The sequence below is a fragment of the Equus asinus genome, chromosome 6 (genome assembly GCF_041296235.1).
Source record: "Equus asinus isolate D_3611 breed Donkey chromosome 6, EquAss-T2T_v2, whole genome shotgun sequence".
NCBI lineage: Eukaryota > Metazoa > Chordata > Mammalia > Perissodactyla > Equidae > Equus > Equus asinus.
The window spans coordinates 16,111,953-16,135,953 of record NC_091795.1 but is presented as its reverse complement, the minus strand read 5'-3'; the positions used below and the strand labels follow the sequence as shown (position 1 = coordinate 16,135,953).

The 24,001-nt window shown below is 45.9% G+C and overlaps 1 protein-coding gene across 1 annotated transcript in view; it reads left to right on the top strand.

Moving 5' to 3' along the window:
- VWA3B (von Willebrand factor A domain containing 3B) overlaps positions 1-24,001 on the top strand; it is a 190,129-nt gene that overhangs the window by 17,155 nt on the left and 148,973 nt on the right. The window contains exons 3-7 of the mRNA XM_070512783.1: positions 297-391; positions 2,247-2,497; positions 4,258-4,417; positions 10,283-10,452; positions 13,987-14,102. Coding sequence (XP_070368884.1) covers positions 297-391; positions 2,247-2,497; positions 4,258-4,417; positions 10,283-10,452; positions 13,987-14,102 — 792 coding nt within the window. The remainder of the gene's footprint in view (positions 1-296; positions 392-2,246; positions 2,498-4,257; positions 4,418-10,282; positions 10,453-13,986; positions 14,103-24,001) is intronic.

Below are 24,001 nucleotides of genomic sequence, written 5' to 3'. Positions count from 1 at the left end.
TGTATTTTTGACCTTTGCCTTAATCATTCTGGACAAAAGAACCAGGAAACCAAGGAACAAACCCTGTTCTTCCTCCCTATTCATTCATGCATTGAAGGATTACACCCGCCATAAACAGTTACATTTATCATAGCACCTAGAAATACTCCATTATTTGGAACAGAATACGAAGCATCACAGATTGTTGGTGTCACCGGGGATATATTTTGAATGGCGCCAGAGAAAAGCATTTTGAAATAAAAATAAAAAGCTTTGGTAATGCACCATTTTGAATGCTTCTCTTTGTAAACACGCAGATTATGTGACTTCTCTGGGGAGACCTGTGGCTTCCCGGTATGCAGATGGTCTGTTTCCACAGTTCTACAGAGCGGAAGATGGCAGAGTATACAACGTAAGTCAGAGTCCCCTTGATGGACAGGTCCTGTGAGCGGATGCTGAGGTCTGGGAGTGGGCTCCGTGGAGAGGCTCACGCTGCTTTGCACCGATGCAGCAGAGCCTAGGCCTTATCGGGGCTGGAGGTTTTCTTCTGGCCGTGTGCAGAGTGATGAAAGTCAGGGCCATGGAGCCGGAGAGGGAAGCACTTGACCTATTAGAGATGAGTGCAGAAAGCTCTTGACCAGAGGTGAAAACCTTTGCATATCAACACTTTATTTTCCCTTGAAAATAAAGGAAAAAATCAGTAGGACAGAGGTTAGCTGAAAAGCAAGAGCCAGCTGATGTTATCTGACGGGTGCACTGGGACTAGAGGGCCGCTCTCGCAGGTAGTGGCGGACAGAGAGCGAGCAGCACCTCCTACTGGAGTCTTTCATTCCCTTGCGCTCCCCTCCCCCCGCACCGGCCCCCCCCTCCCCCCCCCCCAGCACGTCAGGCCCCGTGGACACCCTGGCGCTCCACGAGGAGCTCACGGAGGTGCACATCCCATTGCGCGGCTTTATGGACATCTGTTCATGTCAGGGTGCATCCATGCACCACTGGGACTGTTAATTATTAATATCTAAAAATTTACATTACTTTTTATGCTTAGCCTGGTCCTAAGCAATAATATCCATGGATTTTTGAGTTTGGTGGGCTAAATATGTTTTTTCATCTGAACCACAGTAAAATCCATACAGAACTGTTGAAAATGTTTGTCTTCGCCACCTAACTCCACCTCCACAGCCCGTGTCACGTGTTCACACCCTGGTTTCCGTGTTGTGGTGGAGACTTGTAGTAAGTGCTGGGGACGCTGCTGGGGGAGTTAGGAATTCTGCCCGAAGGAGCCGTGGAAAGCAGCAGGAAATGATGCTGGAGCTTGAGGAATAGGCTTGAGAGACACAAAGGGATGGGGAGGAGAGGAGTTTAAGGCAGAAGGGACAACACAAGCCGAGGCATGAAAATGTGGAATTACGTGATGTCTTCAGAAGACACATTTTTCTTAACAATTTAGGTATTTGGGGGTGCTCTGAGGTTTGTTGAAGTTTTTTTTTTTAAAGTACCAGATCTTTTAAAATTTGATTCTTCACAGAACAGGGAACATTTTTTTCTTATTCCTTTTCTGTGTCTCCTATCTCCCTCCACCCTGAAAAGCCTTGCATGATTGTGCCTGATCTATGTGAACAATGGTTTATGTGTGTGTACAAGAAATTGCCCACAAGTCTCTGTCACCTTTCAGGGGCAGCCCCTAGAGGTGTTGGTGACAGCGATGGGTGCTCAGGTGATCCAGGCACAGGGGAGCTTGGCCTGAGAGACAGAGGACATGGGACAAAGGTCGTGATCAGGAGGAGTCACGGGGGCGGCAGCTCTCCAAGGGAGCCAGGCAGATGTGCTGGCATGTTTAGAAGCATTTTCAGAAATATTTTTGGCATGTTGTACTTAGGAAAACTTTTTAGTGCGTTTTATTTTTTTGCTGATCTCTCTTTTCTTCTATCTGTGCCCTTGGGCATTTTCTGATAAAGGTAATTCTGTAACTACAAAGATAAAACACAATCTAGAAACACATTTGGTTAAAAGAGTGCTCTATTTTGAATAGAACACCTCATCACGTTTTCTTCTGTCGGGAATCGTCCAAGCGTTTTTCAGTTGAAAGCCGGGAATTTGGAGAGTCATCTACCAAATTGTTACTAATGCACATTAGTGTAATTAATGCACAGTTCTTGAGGACGGGAGCCATGACTCAGTGGACCCTGTTGTTTCCGGCTACACTGTGGTTCAGCTGACTTATTTTGAGGTGTTTTTATTTTGTTTTGTTTTTTCAATTTTATTTTAAGTTGACAGCCAAATCAGAGCTCATCTGTCAGTTTGTGGAGGACTTAGCAGAGGCCGTGGAGACCTACAAGCTGCGGATGGACTGGCTCACTAGCAAAAGCCGGCAGATTTTTGGTGTCATCTTGGAACAATGCATCACCATAGTGCTGGATTTTGGTGGCATGCTGGAGGAGGAGCTTAATCTGTGCCAAGATGCTCTAATAATGGTCCTCCAGGAGCAGGTGGCTCACATAGCCAAGTTCAATATCATATGGTGAGTTTCCATAGGAAGGAAATTTGTAAGTAATTTTTCATATATTTGGAGTTAAGTAGCATAGCTAACATGGTTATCTCTTCGGGGAGGGAGGCGGTATTATCTTGTAATTTCCTAGGATATGTAATTCCAGAAGAAAACCCACAAGGAGTAAATCTTAGAAAACTTTTATCTGTTTTGCATGTGGCATCTTAGTTTTAAAATTAGAAGAGATTTAAAAACAGACGTCTTTGTCAATGCATGGCAAGGTCAGAATATAAGAGTGTGAATTGTATTGAATATATATTTAAGGCATAAAATCCCTTTACATATTTTAGCTTTTGGCTTGGATAATGAGTTCAGACTTGTCCCAGATTTCACTATTTTTCAGACTGAGTTTGCAACTCAAGTTGACCTCCTCTGTAAGTTGACCACCTTTAATCAGAGCGACAGGTGGCTGGCTTTATAGAGTTTCCCATATTTCAGAGTTTTCACAGTCAATTATTTACGGATTCTTGGATTCACGAGAATTTGGACTTTAGTGCAAACTTCTCATGTGGAATAGTGGCTGGACCTCCTTGACAGGAAACATCTGGATGAGGGGGGCATCTACCTAATTGAGTTTTTCTTTTTTAAGTAAAATATTTCCAGATCTTTGGGGATGTTACCTAGTTGTGTTCTGTCCCAGGCTTCTGTTTCTGTCACAGGCGTATCATTGAAGGAAGGAAGTACTTAATTCTGCAACACTTTAGCTTGGTTGCAAATGTATGGTATAGCATCTATGCCACTCAGCCGGATTCTCTACCAGGAGGGGCCACTCAGAAGTGACACAAGTGTGAGCTGGCCTCTGCTTCTGGAGGTGGGCTATGAGGGACAAATCAGGCTGATTCATTTAGTCTATGATTCATATAATTCTTACAATTATGAATTCATATATGATTCATATAATTCATTCAATTAAAAGCACAGAGATAAATAAATTCAAATGCCATTCTTTTTCAGGGGGAGGTTCCATCACATTTCCAAGCCCAAACTAAATGATTTAATCAAATTACCCCAGGATTTAAAAACGTATGTTCTGCGGAACTCAAAACAATACTATCTTTGATCCAAAAAAGGCAACTGATGGGAATCTTTCAGAACATGAAAACAATGTCATAAAAGAATCAGAAGTAAAATTTTAGAGTAATAAAATGGTTGCTGATTTGCATATCTTAATGAACCCTTATAAATTTACTACTGATAGAATATAGTTGCACATAAACCTGCCTGTTCATGAAAATAACTTCCCTCAATAGTTTTTTGTGTGTGTGTGAGGAAGATTAACCCTGAGCTAACATCCGCCACCAATCCTCTTTTTGCTGAGGAAGACTGGCCCTGAGCTAAGATCTGTGCCCATCTTCCTCTGTTTGATATGTGGGATGCTGCCACAGCATGGCTTGATAAGCAGTGCCTAGGTCTGCAATCACTGTGCCACCAGGCCGGCCCCCTTCCCTCAATAATTTTAGTGTATTTGTTAATGTTTACGTTTTTGAGATCTTTTAGTCTCCTGTAAACATTGTTTTTCCTGGTCAGTGCAGCTTGTGGAAGGCAACGGTGCTCTGGAAACCTGTTTTAAACAGCTTGCCTGTTTTGTTGGTAACTTTCGGAGGACTGGGAGGTGCTTTTGCTTTCTTTCAGCTCTGGTGCCGCTAAGTGGCTTGTTGCCTGTAGCTGTGAGACTGCGGGCTGCTGACTGTGTTGACCACTGGCTAGTGACAGCCCCATGTGATTCCTTTCAGGGTTTCTCAAGAGCCTGTGAAATGGCAGGAAAATGCTACTCCTGTGACAGAACAGTCCATCGCTGCTGCCATCAGTTGGGTTGAGAAACTGACTTTCGAGCTGGCTGTGAGCCAGTCTAGCCGCCTGGACGCTCTGCTGGAAGCTGGGAAAGACACCACCGTAAGTGAGCATGCATGGCTGGCCCCAGGTCACGAAGGTGGCTTCGAGCTTGTTTTTTCACACTCAGTATCCTCATACTGCCTTTCAGCTGACCTTGGTCCCTTCCAGTGGCATCCCACAGAGAGCCCATCATTAGCTTTGAAGAGCCCCGTAAGGCTTAATCTGATTCACCTCTGAATTTGGAATCAGTGGAGAAATAGGTGACAGGCCCCAGATGGGGAGCAAAATAGCAGCTTTGGTGATGGCAGAGCAGGACCAATCAAATGAGAATCCTTAATACCTGCCCTTGGGCCTGGCTGGGCTCCCCCTCCGGGGAGATTGGGTGCAGGGCAGACCTCATCTAGCCAGTGTCGGGAGAGCCACCTGCTGCTCACAGCCACTGAGCATCAAGAGGACAGGGAGCTAGGCCTCGCTGTGCGTCTCCAACATTTTAATTCCACTCTCGCTCTCCTGACAATTGGATCAATCAGTCCGTCTCTGCTGAAGAGGAGAGGTTGAAAATCTCCTCATGGAACGCTGCAGATGAGGAAATAGGCTTTCCCCAGCGTCCGTGTTCTGAATCTCTCCTACTTCCTCTTCTCCACAAATGGGTCTATCCTGTGCTTTCCAAGGTGAAGTATGTCCAAGCTGATGAATCATTTGTTTTCAAATGTTAATGTATTCACATACACATTTTCATAGGGAACTTTTAGGAATAAAGCTTTACCTGGAAGAAGTGATTAAATGGTGGTATTTTACATTCTTTTAGCCACAAAGGGTGTGTGGTTTTGGAGTGGCTCTGACGGTGGGAATGTTAAGGCTGGTGGCTAGTTAGAGAGGAAGTACTCTGGGCAGGCAGGGTCCTTTGGCCAGCTTCAACTCCCCGGGTGGGGGTAGGTCAGCTTTCCTTTGGGATACAGATAATTAATATTAATTAATTAATTAGTACTAATTAATACTTAATTGTTTCTGGATGCCCGGGGATTCTGTAGATTTCAAGCTTTTTTTTTTTTTTTTTTTTTCCTGCTGCCTTAAGAAGTCTTCTCTTGGGCAAGGAGGCCATGTGCCAGCACCTTGAAAGGACAGTCCCCAGTGGTCACCAGACTGTGTGTTTATTGATACTGAGGGTGATGGTTTGAAATTGGAAACACCTTGTTTATCCTCATGAAGCCAGAGGAACAAATGTTTCCCGTTAAAGAAGAATAAAATACAAGCTACTTTGTTCTTTGGCCTTTCAAGTTCATTTTAACATCTGTAAAATTTCAAGTGTCTGGACACCATCATAAGCGTTCAAGAAGGAACATTTCACAGGCTCTTGGATGTGTGTGCGCACGCACGTGGGTGTTCTCTCTCTTTGTCTGTCCACTGGCCACTGCCGTCATAGCTGACTCTGGCGACCCGATGTGACTGCAGGATTTCCCGGGGACCTTCATTTTCTCTTTTACTTCCCGCTGGTTTGTGCTTCCCCTTTCTCTGGGGCTCATCCCTAGCCCAGGATGTATGGACCAGCTTAGCGGGCTCCAGGGAAATCCTACAGAAGAGGGAGACGAAAGCAGCTTCCAGGCACTGAGCATCAAATGCCACTTGAAAACTCTTGAGACTGTGGAGCATAGGAAATGCAAACCATGCAGACCCGGGCGTCCCTCCACCTACAGCTTGTGTCTGAGTGTGGTCCCAGGAAAAATGCTAGTAAATGCAACTGCCTCATGTATGGAAACACCGTGTCCTATGTTTTATGAGGAGTAGAAAGAAAGCATGTGTGTGTGGGGGTGGGAGGGGAATGGGTTCCCGTAGGGCCTGCTCCTCTGCTCTCTGCCCCTCGCGTCTACCCTAGTGAGTTTTAAATTGATCCAAGTAGCTGGAGTCGGCTATGAATAGAAAAGACTTAAGGCTTAAGAAACTTTTTGAACAGTAAGTCTAAACTCCAGACTTTTCTTACTAATGATAATCTGCTTTGGGTTAGCATCTCCCGTGACTGAGTTCTGAAAGGAACCAAGAAAGTGAGCATTATCTTGTGTCCAAAGATTAACACAGAAGTTGGGTTTTGTACAGGTCCACATGAGAGGAAGTGCTGACTGATGTGCTTGGTTACGGTGAAGGAGGATGCCCAGAGGCCACTGGCCTCCTCCAGGACCGGGCTTTGTAACCACAGGTGGACCAGGAAAATTGAACAGAGAGGGCTGACCAAGAGTGAGCCTTCAGGTCCCAAGGAGCCTGGGCAGAACGTGGGATCTGTCTAAATCGTGGCTCTAATAATGTCATGTGAAGAGCTGTATTGATAGATGAATTACTCGTGTATTCTGTGAAAAAGAGCCTGGTTCCTGGGAGGAGCAGCCTGTCGGGTACTAAGGAAATATTGGCAGTATAGAAGGACTGGTGTTGTCCTCAGAGCCCAGGCGTGTTGTCTAGCACAGGGTTTCTGCTCTGCAGTGTCCTCTGGTCCTAGGACACATCTTTTGGAAGCTGGTGGCTTCCCTGGCCTTTATGAGGAGGGGTGCTGTGCCAAGAGGCCCTGGAAGGCCTTCTGATCCAGGAGGGGAGGGGACTTGAGGAAAGAAAAGGCTGCCTATCCAGAGCCCCGATTCCCAGCTGCCTGAGAAGGCTGACCCAGGGGCTTTGCTTCTGCTTTCAGCAGAAGTCCGCCTGCCCAGAGGGCAGCTGGATTTCTCTTTGTGCTCTCTCAGCCTCTCTCCCATCCGGATCTGGAAGTTAGACTCAAGGTCTGGTGTTGGTCAAAACTGTTGCAATGGTCAAAGTTGTACAAACAACAAGACAGAATGTTGGTCTAGCTCTTGATGCTGCCCTGGCTGACTTTCACTTTTGCCTCATTGCAGAATGGAGATTTTTATACCTGGAGGCCTTGAGGGCTTCGGACGAGCGGGAGCAGAGGGCAGTGGCAGCCAAAGCAGACTCTCCCGGTCTGGTTCTTCTTTTCCCCCAAACCTGGGGCAGGGATGGCCAGGCAGAATACAGATGACCATAGGAAGCTGCAGAACAAAGGACCGAGACAGAATAAGTCATTTCAAGTGAAAACAGAAATGCTCCATCCTATTTTCTGCAGTATAAAATGGCAAGAGTTTTTGACTCATGGAAAAATAGCTGCATGGAACTCAAATATTTCCCATGCATTGTTTTATCAAATTCAGTGCAAATCAGCATTTAGGGAAATGCTGGTCAGTGAGGAAGCTGTTCCTGGTCCTGGCTGCTGCTGCTGATCCTCAAGACGGGCCCTTGTCCTCAAGGAACTCAGAGGTACTGGTTAAGGGGTGAGGATTCCCATTAAGATAATTGCCTTGAGCCAGATGACCTCCTGGACCCATCTTTTGGTCAGTGACGTTGATATCTGGGGGCAGGAGCCTTGGATGGTGTGGGAACCAATGAAGTGAAAGCAGTGCCTGTCTCTGGCCACCTTCTTGTCCTATGATCTTGCAATTCTGGGATTCAGGTTCATCTCTAAAAGGTGACTGGCCTTGCCACGATGAGCCAACAGAGTGTGGGGTTGAAGGCAGGGCAGAAGCTCATGGGGTCAGGCACCTGGGTGGACAGCTGCGAGACCAGGCCAATGATCCTGTCCAGGCCTCAGTTTCTTCATTTGTAAGCTAGGTGTGATAATGAGAATTCATGTTCTGCAGGACTGTTGGGAGTGTTGAATAAAATAATTTATGTTAGCTTATCACCCCAAATAGCCGATGGCCATTTCATCTCTGTTTAAAAGGCATTTTGCCAATTTTGGGGGGATGGTGATAGGTAGCATACGTTATCATCCTCTCTGTTTTTCTAAATGTCATTCTGAGCAGAAAGGAGAGGTGGAAAGGCAGTGTGCAGGGGAATGGAGTGGCATCGGTGGTCTTGTCAGAAAGCACAGCCCGGGAAATCGGTAGCATGGATAACTGAGTTGACTGCAAACATAGGCAGGAAGCTGAGTAAGGGACTTAATGAGTAGTGAGAGGATAACTCCATCGCTTTAGGAGAGGAAATCCTGACTCATGGCTGGCTACAGCAATTTTTAGTCTGATGAAATCTCGAGGGAAAAACATTTCTGCACAAGGATTTCGGACCCTTGGGTTATTGCCAGAGCAAAGAAGCTGAGTTTGCATGACGTGCCACAGAGATGCAGGGTGTCAGAAGCCGCTGACAAACCGCCTAGAGATGTTCGTCCTCACTCACCTCCCTGCTGATTTAACAAATCCTGGGAAATACCCACTGTGTCTGCTCCGCTGTCTTGGGCTGTGTGTGATTTTAGATCCTTAGGAGAGGATGAACCTGTCTCCGTGCTAAACTTGGGCTCCGCAGCTGGAAAACTAACAACTGTGCAGCTCAGTGGAGCCTGTTTAACGCATCCTACACGAGGTGCAGTCTCACACCAGGGGCAGAATGAGATGGAGTGCGTTTGCCGGCAGAACAATATCGGTTGTCTCACAAGGAATCTGGAGAACACTGTGTCTTCCTTCTTTCGGTCTTTTTTCTGCCTCTTGGGTGACTGACTAGAAGAAGTTTACATTCCCGAGTCTTTACCTCCCCTAGGTGCTTTTTAAAATCCAGGAGCTGGCGCTGAAGGGTGGAGAGAAGGAGCCCTGGGGGGGCAGGGGGCTTTTTTCCCACCTGCCTCCTTGGCTGCCGCAGACAGGCGTCCTAACCAGCTGGGCAGCTGACCTTAAGTCCACCTCTCTCTTAAGTCCACTCCACCCACCAAACTCATAAGGTGGGTTTATGTCCCGGGTTTGAAGTCAAGGTGAGGTAATTAGTTATTTACGTTTAGTTAATGGGGGTTAAGAGAATGGAGACATCTATCTATCCCTTAAACACAAATCGTTTGCTGGGGTTTCTTCCCGGTTATCTGTGGAGACAATCCATAAGGGCGTTTTTAGGGTTAGGTTTAGATGATATGTATTCCTGACTCTCCCTGGGTTTTTACTTTCTGAGATTTACGTACATACATAAGGGTGTCATCTTGTTTAAAGTCAGCCATGAGGTAAACCGCTTTATCTCCCTTTTCACAAGTGAAGAAACTGGAGTGGAGTCACTTGCCCGAGCTTACAGAACTCGTGAGTGGCAGGGGAGACAAACACCATGGAAGGCACAGAAAGTCCTGGGAAGAGCAAGAGCAGTGTGGTTGAGGTTGGGGTGGGACTGTGTCACCGGGCCCTGTGGATGGATTTTACGTCTCTCTAAGTTAAGCAGGGAGCATGTGGGATTGTGTCCTACCTGGGTGAGGTGTGCATCTCCCAGATGCCTGGCTTCAGGTTGGGGTGTATGTGGCTCCTGACACAGGGGGTTGTTCATTCTCCCATTCTTCTCCTGACCTGGCACGGCAGTGAGAGGCAAGGCCGGGTGGGTGGACCTGGCTCCTGACCTGCTGTGTGAAGTCAGGACAGCCTTGCCCCCCAGGCATGTGTTTCCCTGGGAGATGAGACCAGAGGATGAACCAATTGGGAACATGCCCTCCTTCCCGCATCCTGCCTCGAACTGAGGATGGATGAGTTTGCTGTAGAATTCTGGCCACTCCATGGGAAATAACTAATAAGCCTCCTGCCCGCAGTGGCTGTGCCAACACCTCCTTTGTTCCTAAACTTGAAAATAGCCACTCCTGACCTGTGTAATGTATTCATGGGCTCGGAGGAAGCTCTTCTCCAAATTTGCCAACCGTCTCGCTCCTATGCAAAACTGAAGACTGTCGCCACTGCCCATAGACCTTCTTGACACCGGGCGTGACCATCTCACTTCTTGACTTCGGCCCCAAGCGCCCTCGCAGAACACAGAGCAGTGCTGCTCTTCTTCTGCCTGTTTTTTTGAAGAGGGGGTTTTGTAGGGAGTGTATTGCCCATGGGTCTGGGACAAGGCCAGGGTGCGTCTGGGAGATAAACTGTTGCCACCTCTGTTTTGCAGATTGAATCCATTTACTACTTTGTGGTGGGGGACGTTCCTGAGGAGTGCAAGGAGCTTCTCCTTGAGAGCGCTTTGGAGAGCCCGTATCCTGTCTGCACGGTGTCCTTCAACGCCAGAGGAGAAGGCACTGTAGCTTTCTTAAAGGACCTGAGCGCCAAGACCTGCAGCAGGTAGGCGGAAGACATGCTCTTGAGGGACCGCGAGGGAGTTGCCTGCTTACATGAGGTCAGCAGTGGGTCTTGGGTCTTTGTGGTCTTCCTGACCCCTCTGTTGCTCTGTTCTCCCCTCTTCTCAGTGGCGTTTAGTCTCCACGCACCTTTTCTTCTCTACCCTGTTTTAATCCTGCCTTTTTATTTTCTGTAGTTCTGTTGCTTTGATCTTGGGGCCTTGCTGCCCATGGAGGGATGGCCCCTTCCAGGACTGGCTAATTCCTAGAGATAGTGAATGACTCGCTCAGGAGCGTACCTTTCCTATGCAAAGGAACCAGTCCAGAGCCACACTCTGAGTCCAGACGCTCATACTCTGGGCTACTGTCCCCTGCGCTAATCACCCCAGGGCCAGGTACCAACCATTCGGGACAGCCTCTGCACCCTGACACTGCTGAAATTATGCAAACTAGCCAATCCTAAACCTGCCTACTCTGCCTCACCCATTCCTTCCTGCAGAATCCACAAGAAACACTGTTGCCCACATTTTCCCCTTGTCCCCTCTGCCTCCTGACCAAGCCTGGTGCTTCCCTGTGTGGTGTGGCATGCCCCCTCCTCTTAGGAACTGTATTAGTCAGTTCCGGCTGCCATAACAAGATATCATAGACTAGGTGGCTTAAACAACAGAAGTTTGGGGCCGGCCCAGTGGCATAGTGGTTAAGTTCATGCGCTCCATGTCAGCGGCCCAGGGTTTGCAGGTTCGGATCCTGGGTGCAGACCTAGCACTGCTCATCAAGCCATGTTATGGTGGCATCCCACATAAAGTAGAGGAAGATTGGCACAGACGTTAGCTCAGGGCCAGTCTTCCTCACAAAAAAATAAATAGAAAAATTTTAAAAAACAACATAAGTTTATTTCTCACAGTATTGAAGGCCGGGAAGTCCAAGATCAAGGTGCTGGCTGGTTTAGTTTCTGATGAGAGCTCTGTTTCTGTCTTGTAGGCAGCTGCCCTCTTGCTGTGTCCTTCCATGTTGGGGGTTGAGGGAGGAGGAGAGAGAGAGAGAGAGAGAGAGGGCATGTACGTTCTCTGGTGTCTCTTCTTAAAGGGATACTAATCCTATTGGATCAGGGCCCCACCCTTTGATCTCATTTAACCCTAATTACCTCCTTATAGGCCCTGTCTCCAAATAGAGTCACACTGGGGGTTAAGACTTCAACATACGGATTTGGGAGGCGGGGGATGCAATTCAGTCCATAGCAGAAACTGTGAGTAGCAAACTCTTTTCAGTGGCAATTGTCTCCTGATTTATTGGCCTCACTATACCTGAATAATAATAAAATCTACATTTTAAGACATTCCCCACCCCCCATCTGTGTATGTGTGAGTTTAGGTCCCTTGTGGAGAGAGACCAACTACTTGTGTGGTTACCGGTAGAATGACTGAGTCCTTTCCTAAGTTAGCCTGTCTGAAATGGGTACCATGCCTGTGTTTGAGCATTTGTTCTCAAATTTAGTTGCTCATCATATTTGTCTGGGGGGCCTGTTAATAGTTCAGAGGCCTGGGCTTCACCTTGCGGGCTGATTCCACATAATACAGGGGATCCTGGAAATCTGCGTTTCAGCCTTTCACTTTGCATAAGAACTACTGAGGGAGCTTGATTAACGTGCAGACATTGTGGCCATGGCCTCAGAGATTCTGATTTTCAGGGTCTAGCGTGAGCAGGAATATGCATTCTAACAGGACCCCTGGTGATTCTGAAGACCACCTCTCTGGCTGTTCTTAAAGCTCTTTGGAATCTTTTAACATCAGCTGTGTGGCTTTGATTCTGGGTTCCTGAGCCCCGCAAAATAGAGAAGGGGCTCAGTGCCCCACTTTCACTTGTGAAGAGAGAAAAAGGCAACTGGCAGGGCGGCCTCTCTTGCTTGTCCCCTGCTCAGCTCAGGAGGGGCACTTTCTCTGGGTGGGCAGAGGCCAGGCGGTGATTAACACGGGAGAAGCTGCAGTTCCACTCCTGACGTTTAGGCCAGGCACCGTGGAAAGCAAGTTTTGCGGGAGAGGATGAAGTGAAAATGTGCGCTCCTGTCCCTGCTCTGGTCCTTGCCAGGGAGCCCAACCCAGGCCCAGCGGTGCTCCTGCCTTCTCCGCCCTGCCGGGCTCCCGTCTGGTTTCTGAGCACGCTCAGTTGTTGAGCCCAGCTGGAGCGCAGTTATTATCTAACTGTGAAGGGCGCGTCCTGAGCATCCCAGCTTGCAGTGCTGTACCCTGTGGCTCTCTGAGAGCCCTTCTTGATGGCGATTTGCTTTCTGCTCAGTTGAGGCTGTATTAGCCAGCGGGAATGTCTGCCTTGTCTTTTCTAAGCTGGAGAACACATCAGAGAGTAGAAAGTCCTGGGCACCAAAGGCCTTGGCGCTCAGGGTGTGGGGGCTGCCAGGGCAAACCTCAGCCATTAACATCCCCCTCCCCCAGCCCTGCAAGGAGGTCACAGGATGAAGGAAGCTGGCCACTTCTGCTCCGGAGGAAGCCCCTGCAGGAGGCAGGCATGGCCCCATTAGGAGTCCGTCAGCCTCGTGAGGGGTTTGTTCAGTGCCATCAAGTCCTCGTCCTAGTCTTGCCCAAAACCCTTTAGAAATAGACGGGACGGAGGCTTTCCATGGCCCAGAGGAGGCCCCACCCCTCTCCCGCCATCTGCCCGTCCATCTGTCCGTCCCAGCCCATGGTTCAGGATTCTCTGCGTTGCGTGCATGGCAACATGCTTGAGAGGCTGGAGGAGCTTTACTTAGAGATCTCTTCTGCCAAGCTGAGAGAAACTTCCGGCGATTACTGACTTTTTGAATTCCAGATACTGGGCCTCGAGAGTGTGACTGAGCCCATGCCCCCATGTGTGACACCAGGGCTTCCTGAGCTTCAAGGCTCCCCTGGGATCTCGTTAAAATGCATGTTCTGACCCGTCACCCGAGGGGTCCCGGGAGTGCGCATCCCTCGCCAGCTCGCAGATGCTGCTGCTGCGGCCACACTCTGAGGAGCCAGGCCCTAAACATTCGCCCACACAGGAACTGTTTTCATCAGTGCCATGCTTAGGTCCTGGGGAAGCGTGCGTTTGCTCAGGTGAGGTTGAAGCCCGTCAGCGATCGGCCGATGAGCCAATGGTGCCTGTTGTCACCAGCTTTCAACACTGAACCCGCAGGGCTGTGGGCGCTACTGGGCCCTCATTAGCCTCTTGACTTGTCAAAACTGTGTTGACGTGATTGAACCCTGGGAACAAAAAGGATAATTATAAGCACAGGGTATCATTTTTCCTGGGTCAATAAATACCATGAGCTAATTACCCCCTAATGAAGAGAAGAGTTGTCAGTAAAAATCCCAACGCGTCCACAACTCTTTGCTGTTGTCTGCCTCCCTGTCTTTTGTTTGTGGGAACTGACAAGGTGCAGGGAAAAGCAGTGAACACGTGTCAGATGCTCAGCCCCACAGGAAAGCAAATTCAGTCTTGGGAGAATGAGTGGACGTGTGCAGATACCACTTGCTAGTCTCATGTTGCTCATCTCTTCATGTTTCAGATTCCACGCATTTGCAGAGAGAACAGGGTGTGTGGAATTTCCCGCCTTCCCCATCAAGGATGGTGGCAGTGTCAGTACTTGGAACTCAAGGAAACTGAAAGGACAACTCCCTCCAGGTATCTGGAATCGAAAAGAAACTGTGTAGTTTATATCTTAATAAATTCAGATGAGCTGTCTCCTTAGGAGGTAAAGCACTAGGGAGGGACTAACCGTATCTTTTGTATTATTTATGTGATAGAAGGGGCAGAGTTCATGGATGTTAATGGTGCACTTGTCAGCCTAGCGACCAGGCATACATTTCTTACCCAGGAAGTGGCCTAAATGATATGTGTTTACTAACTTGGGGACCTTCTGGAGACGTGGCCCCGGGCGCGTCAGAGCAGGACTTAGTTCTTGGCAGGCAGAGCTGCTCTGCTGCCCGGGTCAGCTGCAGGCTGAGGCGAGGTTGCCTGCACTTCTCGGGGTTCTGTGGAACTTCTTGCCTGTGACAGCAGTGCTTGTTGGTGCCTGAGTGGGATTGACCTGCCTCCTATGAGGGCCAAGGCAGCACCGGAACCTCCAGGGAGGCTGAATGAATGCCCCCTTTCATTCAAAGGATGTGATCAGAGAGTTCAACAGGCATAGGGAACGAGATCACAAAATCAGTGAGAAGTAGGGTTGTGATTTGGGAAAACAGGACTAGAAAGTTACTCAGAAAGCCAAGAGATGGGAGTTTCCTTGGGGCTGATGAAATTGCAAAGTGCCAAAGACACTGAGTAAACACCGCCAAGAAAGGAGGGAAGGATGCTCTGTTCCGTGGTGAGGTGATGTGGCACAGGGTAGTTAGAAGTCTGAGAGAGCCCCGTGACCCCCTCCACCCTCTTGCTCCTCTTTAGTAATCGGTGGAAAGATTTCCAGCTTCAGTACGAGGCAAGAACTCCTCTTTGGGGTTGGGGAGAAGCTGCCGTATGCATCTGCTTGAAAGGTTTACATAACGGTGTTGCAAAGGCTCCCAGGAGAAGGGCACTGGGACAGAATAGAAGGCAGTTGTGTCACCAGGCTGGGTGGTCAGGTGGAGACAGAGGCAGGGGTCGAGTCACAAAGCCTGTCCCTGTCACACCCTTTGTGGATTCAGATTCTGAGTGCCCCAGAGCAGAGCAGGGGAGGGGTTCCTGTCCAGTTCACTGGGGACACTGCTCCAGGTAACTTACACTTTTGTTCTGATGGTGAAGTGGACATCTCCAGAGAGTTGGAGAAAATGTCAATTGACGACAAGGTTGATGCTAATTTAAGAAAAAAAAATAATTGAGGATGTATGCCATGCCTACTGAAAGTAATTTACAAGATTAAGCCTAGGGGCCAGTGAATCAATCAGGGTAAAGAATGTGAGATGTCACCAGTGCTCCAAGGCGTGCCAATTACTGTAAATGGGTTTAATTTTGGCCTATGTATTCCTTGGCAACTTAGTTATAAAGGAAAACATATCTGGCCGCATAGCTTACATTTTCAGCAGCTACCATCTTCCCAACCCTGCGAAGCATACAAATTAAATTACAGATAAAAACATTTTTCTTAGAATGAAATGCTGGGAGCATAGTCTGCCATTCTAATGCCATTTCAGTGATCACATGTTCTGAATTTGGGGAGAGAGCGCCAGATCCTAAATATGCCATCTCATCTCCTCTATCCATCACAATGTCCCAGAAATGCCAACATTTCAGAGCCTACGTCTCCCACTCAAAAACTGCCCAGAAATCTTTGACAGACTATTATGCTTTCAAAATGTGTGGTTTCCAACCTACCCAGGGCCCCAGAGGCAGTTCTGCAACCTTTTCCTGGTCAGCCCCTCTCCCCCATATCCCCGCCCTCTGTTTCCAGCATTTATCAGTGTTCATTTTCTCAGGCCCGTCTCTAGTTTGGGAGGGAGGATGCTTCCTCAGGAGATGTTTTTGCCTCCTATAGGATAGAAAAGAGAGGCTATGCAGGGAGGGGCGGGAGGAGCCTTGCTCAGAGAACTCACCGGGAAATTTAAAGAAATATCCTGCTATTGTTAATGTTTTGGATTTCAGATAATTGGCCTACTTACCATTACCCCATGCACTACACCAATGTAAAAAACCTCTGTAGTCAAGATAAGTAATAGTTTCAAAAATTGTAGTAAAATATACGTAACATAAACTTTACCATCTTAACTATTCTTAAGTGTATAGTTCAGTAGTGTTCAGTATGTTCACGCTGTTGTGCACCAATCTCCAGAACGCTTCGCATCCTGCAAAGCTGAACCTCTTATAACCACTAACAAAAAATCCCCCTTCTCCCCACTCCCAGCCCCTGCACGCACCATTCTAGTTTCTGTCGCTATGTCCATTGTTTACTTATTATTATTTTTAAATTTAACAAACACTTAGACGTTGCCTGGTATGTGCCAGGCACTGTTCCAGCCTCTTACCACATTTTAAGTCCCTTGGTCTTCATAACAACCCTATGAGTAGGTACTGTTATGATCCTCATTGTAGTGATGGGGAAACCACGACAGAAAGTGGTAAAGAGACTTGTCGTAAGTCACATAGCGAGTAAGTAGCAACTTACTGAGGAAGGATTCTGAGTCAGTTTATTCTCTTTACCTTTGCACCAGGCTGGTTTTCTTTAGCAACTCATTTTAAATGTAAAGTGTGATAGATCACTTTTGACTCTCTCTTATATCTACCATTTTCTAATATTTAAAAAAATCCTTTATTTCTGTTTGTGCTCACTTTCTCTGGTTTCTTACAGTGACTTCCATAGTATGTTTTCTTCACTGTTTCCATCAATTTTATTTTAACTTCCGTGATTTTTGTTCTGCTTTCCTGAGTTTTTCATATTTCATCTCTTCCTGCTGTCTTCTTATCTCACTCCTGAGTTTTTGAATTTCTGCTTTCTTTTCTTCTTTCATGGGGATGATGGCTTCATATATATTTTTTAATTCATGGTGAAATATTGGATCGTAATTTTTATGTATTCCTTGATAACTTTCTAGTGAGTATTATTTATCTCTTGATAGTTTTGCTGTTTTTCCCCTAATTTGTTCCTTGTAACGCCTTGTTCAGATGCTGCGTGCTAGCTTCCTTTTTATCGTTCACCACTGAAAGGAGACAAGGTAGATATCTGCAGGTGGTCCGTGGGGGCGGTGCGCTAGGGAACTCAGAGGCTCCCTCCTCTGCTGCTGCAGAGAGTGATTCCTGCAAATCAGCTCCGAGTGATGCTTTGTGGAGCCCTCTCTCTTTGGCCTCTCTGAACCAAGCAGACAGACTTTTGCTAGTAGCCCTTGTCATTGTTCCAGCATCCAACTAGGTTCACCTTTGACTTAGGTGGTTCCCCCACTTCCTAATACCTGCCCCAGCTCTCTGGACCACTCCAGCTGTGCGTTCTCTGTGCTTTCTCCTGCACAGCTTCTGCTGCATCTCTGCTGCTCTTGACAGCCCTTATCTGGATGTTGTTTTTGTCTCCTAATTTAGCAGAAGAAAGTATTTGTGTTTTCTTTTTCATTCTCATTCCCCCCCACCCATAATTTCTAGGAAAAAGGGAAAAGACATTGACTTATCTATTTGTATTTACCCTGGAAGTAAAGGCTAAGTCTTAAGTGTTCAAAGGTGTGTTCAAGTGAGCTCTAAGACCCAGAGCGAGCCCCGAGGTCTTCATCCACTGTGTGAGGTGGACGGGATCTTTCACTTTTTCTTGTCATACGTTTACGTCTCATACATTATGTTGCCACTCACTGTATTTATACAAAAAGTATCATTTGAATACTTGGCCTATCTATTATCAATTTCTCAAATTCCAAAATAACGTTTGATAGGTTGGTATAAAATTCCGGTGTTTCTAGAGAAAATATAATTTGCGAATATTAAAACATAACTTTTAGCATTGTCTGCTTTTTCTCTCACCATTACATCAGTTATTTTCTATAAACCAGGATGCCACTTCTAATTATTGAATGAGACTGATGAAGTATGCTAACCCTCTAAATGTTTAACTTTTGACATTTCAGAGGATTTTTTCCCAAGCTCGTTAAAGCTGGTGTGTGTGTGTGTGTGTGTTTCTAGGTACATTACACACGTTATCTCATTTAATCTCCACAACAGCCATGTGAGGTGAGTGATTCTATTATCTCAATGTTTTGGGAGAGAAAGAACCTTAGAATTATTTTCTGAGGTTACACGATGGCTCAGAGGCAGATCTTGAGGTCTGGGCCAGGCTGCTGTGACCCGTTGGCTGCCTTGTACTCTGCAGACAGTGTAGACAATATGGAAAATACAGAGAAGAAAGGGAAAGAAACATTGTTGCCACACAAACCTTTTCACTGTTGAATAAATCGGTGTATTTCTTTCCAATCTACTCATTGTATACTGTTTTTAAAGAAGTAAAGCATAAATATTATATTGTGTACCAATTTGAATATTGCATTTTCTACTTAATATTGTAGCAAGTATTTTTCCATGTTCCTATGAAACTTTTCTAAGTGATGTTAAAAATACATAATACATCATTAAAGTGGTAAACTATAATTTTGTTAATCATTTCCTTTTGGATATTTGGGTAATTTTTTTGCTATTAGAGATGATATAGCACTTATCTTTTTCTTGTGGTGTTTTCCTCCTACATTCTAGATTTTTGGCAGATATATTTCTAATAGTGAAAATACTGGATCAACACATTTGAACATCTTGGGGTAATCTCTCATGTTGAATTGCTTTCCGTAAAATGTTTTAAGACAACATAACTCACATCGACAGTGTATAGGGAATACCCATTTCACTGAACCTGAATTAGCATAAAAATATATCTCTTTTCCATCTGAATTTCTTTGATGAAGAAATTAATATCAATTAGTGAAAAGCAGTGAAATCGAACATTTTGTATTTAACTTCTTTTGTGAATTACCTGTTGGTCTTTTGCTTGTTTATCTGCTGGGTTTCTTATCACATTGTATGAACTCTTTGTGTATTAATGACCTTAACTGTTTGGTGCCATTACTTATGGATAATTTATCTTAGCTATTGTTTTCCTTTTCATTTTGGCTATGTTTTATATGCAACCTTACGTTTGCACAGTAAGTTCAATCCTATATCACTCTTTGGTGATTCCATCTCTTTTCCATTTAGTTCTTTATGGCCCGAGCTTACAACAAAAACAAAAATATTTTTGGTCCATCTAGATTTATTTTGAGGTATGGTGTGATGTAAGGATATAAATGGATTTTGCCTCCAGTAGCTAACAACATTATTCACACCATTCACTTGCTAACCTTTCATTCTCCTCTGGTGTATGTGGCTTCCTTTGTAATATGTTACACTCCCACTTGTCATGGGCTTGTCCTGGGCCATCTGCTGTCTTCATTGCCCTTTCTCGTTCTGGTCTTCCTTTCCAGTGATGACCTTTTGACATTAATTTGTTCTTCTATCTGCCCTGTATGTTTATTGTAGACGTGAAAAATGGGTTTGATATTATCCGAATAAACCTTCATTTTGTGCATTGCTGGACTGATTCTTCTAAGGGGAGAGCACATGTCTGTTTAGTTTCTGTGCTCTCTTGCTCAACACACTCTCCTTTTCTCGTAATATCCATCGACATTTTAAGCTTTTTATTTTTTTCCCCAAATATATTTTCCTTCCTTCCTTTCTCTTTTTTCCTTTTCTTCACTCCTCCCCCAATGCTGTTTATTAGTATAGATTTGGGTGGCTCCAGGGGTTCAGTTTGAAAGGAAAACAAAAGATTGAGCTGTATCAGCAGTTTGCTTACTGCAGCTTTTCTTGTCAGTGTATTAAAGCCTTTAAAATTTGGAACAATAATAATGCGTTTGTACCCATTATCACTTGGAGATTTAAAAGGCTATAATCATTCTCTAAAGTTTCGACAGTCCTTTGGACTGCTCCAACTTAAATTAGTAGAGACTGGATAAATTAGATAAATGCATTGCCAGAAATTCTAGTTTCATTTAATTTTGACGTTTGTTACTTGTTGGTAACATATTCGTAGCAATCTGCCTTTCTTGTAATGAGTTTGATAAATCAGTTGTAATAGTACCTGCAGATAAATTCATCGCGTGTGAATTATTACCAGCTTTAGGCCTTGTATTTTGGGGTGATTCCTTACATCACACTCTTCCTCTAAGAAAGCAAAACATGGTTGTAGGCTGAGAGTAATTCGTCTTGTTTTTTGCTTCATTTCAAGGACAAGAGATACATCGTGTACAATCATTTGTTTACTCTGTGCCTGCTTTGGATTCTTATGTGAAAATTAATTCCTTAGAAGAATTTCCCCCCAGATGGAATTTTTTTCTGTTTGTTTTTCCAGGACTGCTCTTTTCAGGCGATGGAAAGTTTTTCCAGTGTTTTGACGTGGACAGTGTGTGCTGCTTAGGGTGGTACATTAAATAGCGCATTACATTTGAAGTTTTTCTTACATTGCCTCCCAAGAGCTCATGGTCAATCTTCTTTGGCTGTCAAGAATATTTCGAGAGAGGACAGGACGAGGACTAAGCTTCATGGCACCTACTGTGTTAGCCCCTCTGAGCACTTGTGCAGATGGTGGTGCCTGCCCACCTCAGGAATCAAGAGAAAATTGCTGCTAACCCCGATTCTGCAGTCAGGTGCTGTCTAAAGACCTTCCTCCTGGATTTCCTTGAACCTGTAGAGAAGGAGGCATACCCTTCCATTCCCGTTGCCCTCTGGGATCCTCTGCCTGTGCTGAGTCTGGTTTTTCTACATTAGCCTGGATGAGAATTCAGCTCCTCTGTTTATTCCCTCCAACCACGCTCCTCTCATACTCTTCATTAGGTGTGATTTTAATAGATGCTACTGACGTCTAGAGGTTGAGGAAAGACTGACGTACATCCTCCCTGGCTCCTCCTTTCTGTTTCTCCTTTTGCTTTCTGAAGGCTCTCACCATTTCTTTTCAAGAGCAAAACACGCCACCAAGCGTCCCCTCCAATTCTAATGACATAAATATTGCACCTGGGGTTCGTTGAGCTTCCTGGACCTGTTGGTTTATAGTTTTAATCAAATTTGGAAAAATTTTAGCTGTTATTTTTGATCACAGGTCTGCAGATCAACTGCAGTTTGACTAATCTAGGACTCACTTGCCCTGCTTGAAGTAGTGCTATCCAGGGTGTATTCTTATTGTGGTGAGTAGCATGTGCACAAGAGCCAAGCCAAGCCATGCAACCATGCTAAGGCCCCTGCTCATGACACAGTCACTAATATTCTGTTGGTCAAAGCAAATCATATGACCAAGTCCAACATCCATGGGATGGGGAGGTCTACTCCACTCACACTGAGATAGGGAGGGAAGGAAATATTTGCTGAACAGTAATGCAAGCTATCACATCTTTTGTTCTTATGTGATTCTTTTTTGGTTTGGAAACAATGTTTGCTGGAGAGTGAGTCAACTTTGGAATCAAACCTGGATTCAAACCCTACTTTTGCTACTAACTACTCGTGTGACCATAGGCAAGTTACCTAACCTTTTTGAGATATGTTCCCTGAGTTATAAGAATGGAATAATAACATTTACCTCATATGGTTGTTGGAGAACTAAAGCATATAACACACATCGAAATGTTTAGTACAAAACTGGCATTCAATTAATGTTAGTTTCCTTTTGGGATTCCAAGTGGGCTTTTATTGTAGACAATGGTTCTAGAAAGGAAAAGAATCCAACAGGATATGGCAGCCTCTGTTGGAAAGACCACTTTTAGAATAATCATGACACTATCCAGTTTACTTGCATGCATAATGATGGATGGGAACCAGAATTTGGACTTAGGAAGTGAATGCTATGCTGTTAAGCTGTGTCCTGATGGGAGGAAGATCCATTTTCAAGGTTTATCCTAGGGGCAGGCCTCTGGGACCTATCCAGAGGAAATCGGGAACCCCTGTTCTTCTACTGGAAGTGATAAGCAGGGTTATATGGTGGGGCCCTTTCTGAGCATGGCTTTCACACACTTCCGTGTTGTCAGACTGGGCTCAGTGAGAGGACTATTTGTAGATCGGACATGGAACTTTTCAATTCTCCGAAGCTTTCATGTAGGGATGGATTGTTCTGGATGGGGGCTGGGTTATTACTGCCTTGGGAAGGAACTTAACCGCTGGTGCTTTCCAGGGACGGTATCTTTAAGGGGCACCATCCTAATCCTGTGGGGAGCTACCCCTTAGGTGATGAATGCCCCAGGCGCCCAGGGCGAGGGCTCTATTTAGTGGGCTGGAGACTTCGTCTTAGGAAGGAAAAAGGCTTTTGATCTCTTGGTTCAGAGCACACCTCATCTTTTATTTTGGTTCTTTCTTCCTGTTTTATCCTTGAAAAATTTAATTAAACTGAAATACTAAATATAGATAAGTAAAATCATATTAGAGTAGAAATTTTCACTGAGGACCTAGCATCAGACTAAAAAAGGGAAATAACTTCAGCATCGATGCAGCGGCCCAGGATCTGGACTCATCGGTGAAGTGACAGTGGACTTATTTTAGATGGCCGGTGGTATCAGGCTCTTCAGATTTGGAAATTCAAGGCGCTCCAGTGGTAGGATGAGCGCCCACGCTGGCAGCCATGGTCAGAGCTCTGAGCTCCCGCTTCAAGCCAGAGCACCAGGCTTTATACCTGAGGAGCAGCAGGCGGCAAGCTGCAGACAGCTGGGGCACAGGTTTAAGTTTAGCACGGTTTCATACATGCAACCAAGAGAACCCACAGCCGAGAAGCCTCTCACGGTTCCAGGAGATTGGGGTTGGGCAGAGCAACACCTTTCACTGCCCGGCCGCCCCCGCCCACTACAGCCATCGCTAACCAGTCTATCGTGACCCCTTCCCACCGAGCCTGTCCTCACCTCACCGCTCTCAGCACAGCACGCTGGCCGGGCCCTGCTGACTGGTCAGAACCGGCCAGTGTTCAGTGTGCTCACTACCGTATTTCGCTTATGGGACAAGAGAAGGACTTTGCAATGAATAAGGAAAAAGGAGTGAGTATTGGGTAATAGGAAAAGGCAATTTTTCCAGAGAGTATTTTTGTTTGTGTCCAGGACTCCTGGCAAAATGGGGTTAGAAAAGCTGCTCTGCTCCATGACTGTTATTCTTGAGTCCAAAAGCGGTGTAGCCATAAAAATGTGGTTGATTCCACCTTTGGGAACTGCACTTTTTTGTGTTGGTAGAGAAAAAAATGCATGAACTAAAACTAAATATTATGAAACTAAACTTTATTTACTTTAAGATGTGTTTGGGCTGTTGGGCTGAAAGAGAAAAAATAACCAAGTCCCATTCTTGGAAGACACTGTGATCTTTAATTAGATATTTAATGTTTCCTGGCCCGTCACTCGGGCTTGGCGCTGCTTCCCTGTGTCTAATCTCTGATTTAATTTGGAAGCCCTGACTGGTGCCTGTTTACAGCTCCCTGACAGCAGCAGGCTCTCTCAGAGGTCTCCTTCCTTCTCCCTGGAATTCAGGTTAACTCCATGGGTGGAGCCGGAGCAGCTGCGCTTCCAAAACTGTTGCCACCTTATAGCTTATAAGGCTGAGAGACTTTCATTATCCCCAGAGTCCTGCTGCTTCTAACAATGGGTTGCTTTGCATTTTTTTCATGGCTGCCATGAGACAATCCTCTGGTTAGTTGACAACATTTATTAAATGCCTTCTGTGTGCTTTAGAGTCTCGTTAGGGGTGAGGAAGAGATTCAAAAAGGAATAAAAGACAAGGTTCCTAGTCAGGGAACCCCAAACCCTTCGAATGTCCGTCGTGCTTCTGGTTGATGATTTAAAAGTTGCTCCCTCCCACCATACCTCCGGGAGCCTGGTGCAGAACTTCAGAACTGCTCACCGGCCCCTCGTTTTCCCTGAGGTCACGCCCTCACCTGTTGGATGTGAAGGTTGAGTTTTCCCAACTGGAGAGTGAGCCCCCCCGAAGGGCTGGGAACCCCATGTTCCTTCGCCCGTGGTGGGTGTAAGTCCTGGGTTCCTTGTTTTATTCTTGGCTCCTGGCTGCAGCACAGCCTCTCCCAGGACCCCTCCGCCGCT